Source organism: Monodon monoceros, unplaced genomic scaffold (genome assembly GCF_005190385.1).
Source record: "Monodon monoceros isolate NGI ecotype Baffin Bay Population unplaced genomic scaffold, NGI_Narwhal_1 Contig169_ctg1, whole genome shotgun sequence".
Classification (NCBI taxonomy): Eukaryota; Metazoa; Chordata; class Mammalia; order Artiodactyla; family Monodontidae; genus Monodon; species Monodon monoceros.
The window spans coordinates 11,807-21,761 of record NW_021697571.1 but is presented as its reverse complement, the minus strand read 5'-3'; the positions used below and the strand labels follow the sequence as shown (position 1 = coordinate 21,761).

Sequence of the window (9,955 nt, the reverse complement as noted above, 5' to 3'; positions counted from 1 at the left end):
CAGGGAGGGTGGGCAGGGGACAGGAGCAGGGCATGGGGGGCAGCGCATTTGGCCCTGGGGGCACTGAGGGCGGGACTGAGCCTGGGGAGTGAGCCCCTGGCTCGGCTGGGCTGGACTCAGATGCTGGATCGGGCTGGTTGGGACTCTGAGTCCTAGATCTGGCTCTGGGCTCCAGCGTGGGCTGGGCCATGGGCTCAAGGCCGTCGCTGTGTTTCAGGGGTTGTTCAGTCAGAACCGGTGTGGGCCCGAGCCCAGGGGCCTGGGAGAAGCCTGGGGTGGTCAGCACCCACGCCCAGCCCAGGTCTCTCTGTGGAGGGAACAGATGCTCTTCTGGGACTTGCCCCAAAGTGGGGTGGTGTGGGGCTGTGATAGGCGGGCCCCCTGTTGCCTTCGACCTTGGGGCTGAGCTGGGGCCTCTCGGCGCCCGTGTGCTGGTCGCTGGGCCCCTGGCTCTGGCCCCTTGGGGGCTGGTCTGCTCCTTCCTCTGGCCCAGGGTCGAGCTGGCAGCCTCGGGGACTCTCACACGAGGGAGAAGGCAGGGCTGTGCGGCGTTCCTGTAGTCGCGGGAAGCCTGCGGCTGCTTCTGCAGGGCAGCAGCCAGGACCCACTTCACCTGGAGGACGGCGTGCGTGAGGGACTCTCCCTCTGTTGGGGCGCCCCGCCCTGGAACAGGGCGTCCCCCCCTGGAACGGGGCGTCCGTGCCCACCTTGCAGAGGGTGACGGCAGCGCCGTAGCTCACGCTAAGCAGGAAGAGCGCCACGAAGGTTAGGAGGCCGGTCTGCGTCCCCTCCAGCTCGTCACTCTCGGCCTCCTCTGTGCACAGGTCCTCCAGGGCCAGCTCTGCGGGTGCCAGCTGGTCAGCCACCTGGCCTCGGGGTCCGATGGGGAAGGACAGGCCTGGCCAGCCTTAGGGAGTCGAGGGGACTGGGCCTGGCGCCCTGGTCCTGGGCAGTCCCTCCGTCTGGCCCCTCTGCGACTGCCCAGAGCCACCAGCCGGACCTGGAGGGTGGAGGGTTGGAAGCCCCCGAGCTGGCCGGCGGCTGTGTGGGGTGGCGCTGCTCCCCTGCCCTCTGCTGTCCCTCCACTCTCGGGTGGCTGGTGTTATCTCTGCCACCGTTTCTCCGCCACCGTTTCTCCGGCATTTCTCCTGACGGCTGGTCGCCCCTCTCAGCCCAGCGGGCCCCTCACCTCAGGTCCAGCTCTGCCCCACCCCGCTCCCTGCCCCGTGGCAGGCGGGGGCCCCCGGCCTGGGGAGCACCCACGTCCACCCACTGCATGGCCTGTGGCCGCCCAGTCTGGCCCCCTGGGCCCCGTTCCTGCTAGGCTCCATTCTCGCCAACCAGGGGGGCCCTTGAAGAGCACAGGCTGGCCTCCCTGCCTGGAGCCCTCAGGAGGGTGTCTGGACCCGGGAGGGCCCCTAGGGTCATCGGATCATTGCAGCGGGTGCCCCGAGGGCTGGGCCCGGCTGCATGGATCTTGCCCAGTGTGCGGGAGCCCAGAGCTGCCCCTGGCCCCTGGCTCCTCCTGTCCCGGGACTGGGCCTCTTCCTTCTCCAGCACGGCCTCTGCTCTGGGCTCGTGTTCAGGGTGTGGGCTGTGCATGTGCTGCTTTCTGTGTGGATGTGGTGGGTGCCTGTGTGCTGTCCACGAGTGTGTCTGTCCGTGTGTGTCCATGTGTGTGTCCACGTGTGTCAGTATGTGTGTGTGCATTCATGTGTGTGGGTTCATGTCTGTGTCCCCGTGTGTCTGTGTCCGTATGTGTCTGTGTATATCCATGTCTGTGTGTGTCAGAGTGTCTGTCCATGTGTATCAGTATGTGTCCATGTGTGTGTCCGTGTGTGTCCACGTGTGTCCACATGCATGTGTCTCTGTGCGCCTGTGTCCATATGTCTGTGTGTATCCATGTGTGTGTCCATGTGTCTGTGTGTGTCTGTGTGTTCATGTCTGTGTGTCCATGTGTCTGGCCATGTGTATCAGTGTCTGTGTGTCTGTCCATGTGTGTCTGTCCATGTGTATCAGCATGTGTATCTGTGTGTGTTCATTTGTATGTGTTCATGTCTCTGTCCTCATGTGTCTGTGTCCGTGTGTGTGTCCATGTGTGTCAGTGTGTGTCTGCGTGTCCAACTGTCCATCTGTGGGGTGCAGCTGACAGGGAGGGCTTGGCTGCACGAGGAAGCCATGTGGGGCGATGGGTGGGTCCAGGGGCCCAGGTATGACGGTGAAGGGTTTGGGAGTGGCCTGGGAGCTAGGGCGGGCCTCGGGAGGCCACCTGTGAGTGTGTGTGAGATGTTACCAGCGGTTGGCAGTGCCGTGTGACTTGGGTGCGTGCGGAGCCCTGGCACCAGTGTGCATGACAGTGTGAGGGTGCGTGCGAGGGATGGGTGCTTCCCTGGACCGATTCAGGGTGGAATGAGCCTGAGCGGCAAGATGGGGACCCTGGGCGCCGACCCTGGCCTGGTGTGGCCACGCAGGTAGGCTGGGTGTCAGAAGGCAGGGGTCAGAGGAGTGGGCTCCGCACGGGCCCCTGTGCAGGGTTGGCCCATTTGTGCCCAGGAGGTGACAGTGGAGGGACCTGCGTGTTGGTGCCAGTGCGGGGGTCTGACTCGGCCCATTTCTCTACCTGGAGGGCCTGTGTGTGCAGCTGGACTTGGGAGCCTGGGGGCTTGTCTGTGTCCAGAGGGTCTGGCAGGAGGCTGGGGGTGGAGGCTGAGGCCTCCGGGAGCTCCAGGAGAGGCTGGGGTCTCTGTGGTCCCTCCCCTAGGACTACTCTCGGGCTCTTAGAGCTCCTTTGACTGGGTAGAGTCCATAGTGGGGTGGCGGGGAGGCCCTCTGACACAGACGGCGATGCTGGATGGAGACGCGCTTCAGCCCTGGCCCCCACCCCATGCCTCCCTTTCCTCTGTGCCAAGACACCGCTCCCTGCCCCACAGCTCCCCAAGGATGGGCACACCCAGGGCTCTGAGCAGGCACTGGAGTGTTTATTGACAATGGACGGAATGTCTGGCCGGCCCCCTCTCCCACCCCAGCAGGATGGAGCCCTGGGATGAGGAGAGGGGGGAGGCCAGGCATCATTTACCAAGGTTGATGGACATCGATCTCTTGAGCGTCCTTGAGCCGGGCAGCGCCTCGTGCGCCACTTGGCAGGTGAATTCGCTCTTCTGCTCCCAGTCGGCCCGCCTGACCACCAGGTGGCTGTAGATGAAGTAGGCGGAGAAGTCGGGGATGGGGCTGCGGACCTTGTGGGGCCTCGTGATGGTGTGCTGGTCCGCCTGCATCAGGGCGCCGTTCCGCAGCCACTGCACGGAGATGTCCGCGGGGAAGAAGTTCTGGATCAGGCAGGTGAGGGTGACCTCACCCTTGGTCTTGAGCTCCTCCTTGGGTGGCGGGAACACGTAGACCTCGGGAACCATGCGCCTGCCTGCAGACAGGTGTGCGGTCAGCCAGGCTCCACCTGGGGGGCCGCCCACCTCCCCTCAGCCTGCGGCTCACCAGAGCCCTTGGAGATGGAGCGCAGGATCTCCTTGGGTAGGTGTGGGTGGGTCACTTTGCAGTAGTAGGTCTCGCCCTTGAGCCAGTCACTGACGTTCACCGGCAGGGTGGACGTGACAGTGACCGTCCCGTTGAACTCATCCTTGAAGACGAGCGGGTCTGGATACACTATATCCTTGTTCTCCCTGGACCAGGTCAGTGTAACGTCCTTTTTGCTGGCCAGGTCCACCACCAGGCAGGTGATCTTGGGTGACTTGTTGATGTACAGGTCGAGGGGCGTGGGTGGGCTCAGGTAGGTGCTCACGCCACGGGGCTCGGACTCGGCTGTGTGTGGGAAGGGGCTGAGTGAGGCTGAGTCTGCCCTCCTCTCTGAACCCCCAGTGGCTGGGTGTTGGCGTGGGCGAGGGCCATACCTGTGCACCTGCGGGCGTGGTTGTCGTAGGTGGAGCCATAATAGGTGACCCGGCAGGTGTAGGTGAGTTGGGACACCCACTGGCCCTGCGTGATGTTGAGCTCGCTGTAGGTGGAGGCCAGTTTGCCCTCCACCCTTTCGGGGCCGGTGTGTGGGAACACGTCTGTGGCCTCACGCCCGTCCACCAACCAGGTGACCTTGATTTTGCCTGGGGTGTAGCCGGAGATGAAGCACAGGAGCTGGATGGTGGTATGGGTGTCGCCACGGGGGTCGCAGGAGGAGTAAAAGAGCTTCACGGTGGGGTCGGTGAAGCTCTTGGTGCACCCTGGCGGCAGAGGCAGCAGGAGTGGGGCTGGCCTCTCTGAGCCCCCAGCCCTTCCTCCCTGTCCCTCCCGCCCAGCCTCCCCTCCCCCTCTGGCTGTCTCGTGGGCTGCCCAGGCCTGGCTCACCAGCGACGGCCTTGGTGGTGGTGGTGCTGGACGCAGTGTGGGCCACGCTGCAGGTGAACTTCTGCTTGGACCACTCGCCCGAGACTGTCACCTGGCTGCTGGTGGTGTAGAGGCTGGAGTTCAAGTTTTGGATGGCAGGGAAGGTCAACGTGCTCTTGTTCAGGGATGCTGTGTCCCAGGTCATGGTCACTGGGCCCGGGAAGTAGCCCGTGACCAGGCAGCCCAGCGTCACAGAGGTGGCATTGGTAGCACTTTTGCAACAGGAACGCAAGGGGTAGACGGATGGGCCGTGGATGGAGGCTGTGGGGACAGGACAGCGGTCAATGCTGGCCTCAGGACTGTCACCTGTATGTGCCAGGCTAACTGCTGGCTTTGGAGGATGGGCTGTGGGGTGGAGGTGGGGAGGTCCAGTGCAGGGAACACCGGGACTGTGTTCCAGCTTTGGGGGACAGATGGCTCCTCCTGGGTCCTTTCCTCATCTCCTGATTCCACTAGGGACGCCCTCCAGTGAATCCTTGTGCCCCTGCAGAAGCAGTGGCTGTCACTGCCCTTGGCCAGGACTCCTGCCCTCAGCCCCAAGTGGGTGGACACGGGGCTCCTGAGTGGAGGCGCTAACCCACTCCCTGAGGTGGAGGTTCAGAGCCCATAGCCCTCTGTTGGCACCCGGGGACCCAGGGAGAAACCCCCCAGGCCCAGGAGTTACCAGGCTACTCTTCTGCCCCCACTCATAGACTCCCATTGGAGATCAGGGACCCTGAGAACCTCAGTAGCCACCAGTCTGTCCCCTCTGCCCCACCCATAGCCCTGGGAACACAGGCCTGGGACACAGAGACCCCCAGGATCACCAAGCTGCTTTCCCACTCCTGAACCTAACTCAGACCCCCATCGGGGATCAGGGAGACCCCCAGGAACCGTCAAGCTTGCCCTTCTGCTTCAAACCAAAGACCTCATAAGGGCCTGGGGATCCACAGGACCCCACTTCCCAGGAATCACCTTGTGTCCCCGCCCCACTCCAAAGTCCCTGTGGGCCTGCTGTGGGCGGATCCACCTGCCACCCACTGGACCCCTGCTACCTGCAGCCGTGGGTCAGCCTTCAGGTCCCTGAGCTGCTTTGCCATGGCTGCCCCTTCACCCCATCCTTCGGCTGACCAGCCCAGGCCCGCTGGTGCTCTACCCGCCCTGCTGACCCCCCAGGGGAGCCCGATTCCAGGCCCCATGGAGAGAGGACAAAGGCCCCTCAGAGCCCTCCTCAGTCCCCCTCCTCAGCCCTTCTCAGGCTCCTCTGGCTGCCAGGCCTGTCTGCACGTCCCCTGGCCTTGGAGCTCCAGCCCCCAGCCCATCCCAGCTCTGCATCCCAGCTCGGCTCTTCCACCTTCCTCTATTCTGCCGGCTAGCCCAGCTGAGCACAGCCCAGATGACCGTGTGTCAGGACAGCTGAGACCAGCTGAGACAAAGCAGCTTGCGAGTACAGCCCAGCACCGCTAACGAGTCCTGCGCATTTCAAGTCAGCTCAGCCCAGTTCATCCCAGTTCACCCCAGCTCAGCCCAGAGCAGCCTGCCTTGATCCAGCCTGGCCCGCTTCAGCCCCTGACGTCCCATCTCAAGCAAAACAGCTCATCTGAGCTGCGTCCAAGTGGTTCATTTTAGTTCAGTTTAGCTGACTGAGCAAAGCTGGCCAGGATGACCCCACAGCCCACTCCACCCAGTTAATCCAGCTCAGCCCAGCCCAGTCCAGCCCAGCTCAGCCCAATGTAGCCCTACTCAGCTCAGCCCAGCCCAGCCTAACCCAGTTCAGCCCAGCTCAGCCCAGTCCAGCCCATCTCAGCCCAATGTAGCCCTACTCAGCTCAGCCCAGCCCAGCCTAACCCAGTTCAGCCCAGCTCAGCCCAGCCCAGCTCAGCTCAGCCCAGCCCAGCTCAGCCCAGCTCAGCCCAATTCCACCCAGTTCAGTTCAGCTCAGCCATGCCTAACCCAGTTCAGCCCAGTTCAGCTCAGTTCAGCCCAGTTCAGCCCAGCTCAGCCCAATTCCACCCAGTTCAGCTCAGCTCAGCCCAGTTCACCCCAGCTCAGCCCAGCCCAGCTCAGCATAGTTCAGCTCAGCTCAGTCCAGTTCAGCCCACCTTAGCCCAGTTCAGCCCAGCCCAGCTCAGCCCAGCTCAGCCCAGCCATGCCTAACCCAGTTCAGCCCAGTTCAGCTCAGTTCAGCCCAGTTCAGCCCAGCTCAGCCCAATTCCACCCAGTTCAGCTCAGCTCAGCCCAGTTCAACCCAGTTCAGCTCAGCCCAGTTCAGCCCAGTTCAACTCAGCTCAGCCCAGTTCTACCCAGTTCAGCCCAGCTCAACCAAGCCCAGTTCAACCCAGTTCATCCCTGCTCATCCCAGTTAATCTCAGTTCAGACCAGCTCAGCCCAGTTCAGCCCAGTTTAACCCAGCTCAGCCCATCTCAGCCTAGTTCAGACCAGCTCAGCTCAGCCAACCCTAGCTCTGCCCCACCCCTCTGGGGTAGGCAAGCTCAGCAGAGAAGAGCCCAGCCCAGTGCATTCAGCCCAGGTGAGCCCAGATTGCCCCTTTTATCCCACCTAACTATGCAAGTCGGGCCCCACTCAGCTAAGCCCAGTTTCTTCTGACATCCCAGCTCAGTCCAGCAGAGTCCAGGTCTGCCTAGCTCACCTGAGGACAGCCCAGCTGAGCCAGGCTAGGAAGGCTGAGTCCTGAGCTCTGCTCAGCTGGAGCAGCCTGCTCCCTCCCTGTCTATCCGAAGCAGCCTGGCCCACGACAGCCCAGCTCACTTTAGCTCAGTGCACGGTCCCACATGGCTGGGGACAGCCCTTCTGGCCAGTGTGGCCCAGCTGAGGCTGGAATAGCTCATCTGCCTCCACATAACTCCATCCACTCAAGCCAAACTTGCCCAGCCCAGCCCTGCCTGGCCTACCCTAGTCAGGCTGGCTCAGGCCAGCCCAGCTCAGGCCAGACGATGTGGGCCCAGGCCTGCCTGCCATGTTGGCCGGCCTGGGGACTGAGACCCGCTGCTTCCCCCTGACCCTGGGCTGGCCGTCACCATTTTTACTGGTTGTAGGCAGATCCACGCTCAGCCCGAGGTCCATGCCCTGTGTGTGATTCTTGCCCTGGCCCTGACCTGTCTGAGATTCTCGGCTCCTTGGTCTTCTCCAGGTCGGCTTCGAGCGTTCTCTTACTTCCCTGTGTCCCCATGCAGGGAAGGGACAGCTGCAAGGCAAGCAGTGACTCAGAAGCTTGGTCCCCGCTGGGTGGGCAGTCCAGGTGTCTTCTCCCAGCAGTGGTCTGGGCAGCTCCAGCGGCGGGGTGCCTGAGGGGCTGGGGTCTTCTGTCAGGTGCCCGTGGCTGGTGTGGCCCATCTGGCCAGTGGTGGCCGTCTGCAGGCTCCCAGGGTAGGCTCCCAGATGAGGTGAATCGTTAGGAAGCATTGCTGTTATTTTTATGCCCAGACGATAGAGCCTGGGGCAGGGCGGGGCAGGGGGGCGAGCTCTGCCTCAGTGCTCTCAGCTAAAAATGGGGTGGGAACCCCCAGGGGCCTCGGCAGCCCTGGAAGTTCCCTTCTCTCTCTCTGTTCTCGGGAAGTCAACCCAGTGACGGCCGGTCTCAGGTGAGGCTCCTCTCTGTGGCCTCTTCCCCGGCCTCTGCCACCCGGCTCGTGACCTCTCCCTCGATGCCACGGGCTGACTTGGTGAGCAGCCGGCACACACTGTGGTCACTACGATGGCCCGGGAAGGGAGAGGGCACCAGGCACTGCCACCACTGCCCCCGAGGCAGCCCATGAGGGACGGTCCTGGCCGTTTTGTGCTTGAGAAGTTGAGGCCCGCGTGGCCTAGGTGCCTGCGGCAGAGTGCGGGGCTTTCTGAGCAGTGGTCTGGGGGCCGGCCTGGTGGGGCGGCCCTGGGTACGAGTGTGAGAGGCTGTGGGTCCAGCTGGGTGTAGGCAGGTGCTGGTCCTCTGGTGGCTTCCTGGGCACCCTGCTGGCCGACAGTCTCACCTGCTGTCTGCGAGCCAGCCTCCCGATCGCTGTCCTGCAGCTGGGCTCCCATCGGGGCTGCGACTGGGCTGCGTGGCCGGCAAGGGCTGGCAGGGGCCTGTCGGGAGGTGGGACATGGCTGTGAGCTTGGCCAGTGGCTCGGCAAGACCTCAGCAGCCACCGGACCCTGGGGTGTACCATGCCACCCTGTGCTGTTGCTGTCCATCAAGGTGTGGGGACCACAGAGTGGCCTTCGTAGAGGTGCCCGCAGCATTCAACTCTGGTCTGTCGGGGCAGCCAGTCTACCGTCGACGCTCCCTGCCATGTGCTGAGCCAGATGATGTGCTGAGTCTTGGCCTTGCCTCCATGCTGTGGATGTGTCCTGCAGGCCGGTGTGTCTCTGGAACCCCCCAAAGGCCCAGATGCACACACAGGGGAGGCCACGAGAACTTGCAAGCTAGCTCATCAGCATGGACTCCTAGGAGGTGAATGCAGTCTTTGTGGAGAGGGAGACAGCAGGACCACGTCCCCTGGGCCCAGGACACCCAGGGCCGCTGGTCTGCATGCAGGGAGGCTGTGCAGAGATGAGCTGTCAGGCCTGCATGCTCAGAGGAGTGTCCGGGCCTCTTGGAAGACCCAAGAGGGGCTGCTGGATGGCTGGGGAGGGGCCCTGTGTTCAGAGCCAGGGCCCCGAGGCCCCCAGGACAGATTGTCCTGGTCTGTCCCGCCCCACCCTTGGCCCCAGGGACAGATGCTGCATGGCAGGTGCAGGGGGAACGCTGAGTTCCCTGGAAGGACTCAAGGTTCTGAGAGAAACCACAAGGCAGGCAGAGCCCCACCAGGGAGCCTTCTGCCAGGTGGTGCCTTGCCCTGCGGCCTGAACGGTGTGAGTGTGTGGGGCTGGGGGCTTGGCCCAGCATCCCTGTGCTTCCTGCCCAGCTGTGGGCATTCAAGGCTGAGGCCTCGGGATCAGCCGGCCCCTCCCCCAGCTCTACCCCAGCACCCCAGGAGCCACTGGGCTGCCGGCGCAGGGGCAGGGAGGTAGGGGTGTGTGTCCCTCGGTGCTGGAGGAGACTCGCTCCTGCGCCTGCTCAGCTGCAGGAAGTTAGATGGGACCTGGACAGACAGCCTGGGATAGATGGGCCTTTAGCCAAGGCAGTGTGAAGTCCCTCTGAGGCTGGGCCTCCGTGTAAGGGCCTGTGGGGTAGCCGGGGGCCAATGCTGGCTCCAGCCAGTGGATTGCTTGGAGGGAAGGCCAAGCTGCAGATGGTTTCTTTGACATTTCCTGACCAGGACACTAAATGGGTGGCAGCGCTAGCCTCCAGATCCCTCAGACTCAACCAGGGGCTCACTGCCCTCGGTACCCATGGTGGGGGCCAGGCCCCAGAGTTCTCCTGGACGGTGAGACCAGCTGACCCCCTTATTGCCCTTGGTTGTGGCCCCAAACATGGGCCCAAAGATGCTTCAATCCCCCCTCCCCGGCTTCCTTCCCCCAGGCCAGGCCTGGCTCCACTGCTGTCTGCTCCCTCTTGGGGCTGGCCCACCACCACCCAGGCCTCCAGACGTCCTCCACCCCAGGGAGGCCCCGCTTCTCCAGCTCCGTGCCTGCCTTTCCAGCA

The 9,955-nt window shown here is 63.5% G+C and overlaps 1 gene segment (V, D, J or C); it reads right to left on the bottom strand.

The window, feature by feature from the left end:
• Positions 1-64: 64 nt before the first annotated feature.
• LOC114890827 lies at positions 65-8,409 on the bottom strand (the record flags this gene model as incomplete). The annotated part of the segment is given in 7 exon segments: positions 65-613; positions 708-841; positions 3,077-3,418; positions 3,490-3,813; positions 3,903-4,226; positions 4,351-4,819; positions 8,071-8,409. Coding segments are annotated over 7 exon segments (2,481 nt in total), but the record flags the coding sequence as incomplete, so codon positions are not given.
• Between the last annotated feature and the right edge of the window lie 1,546 nt (positions 8,410-9,955).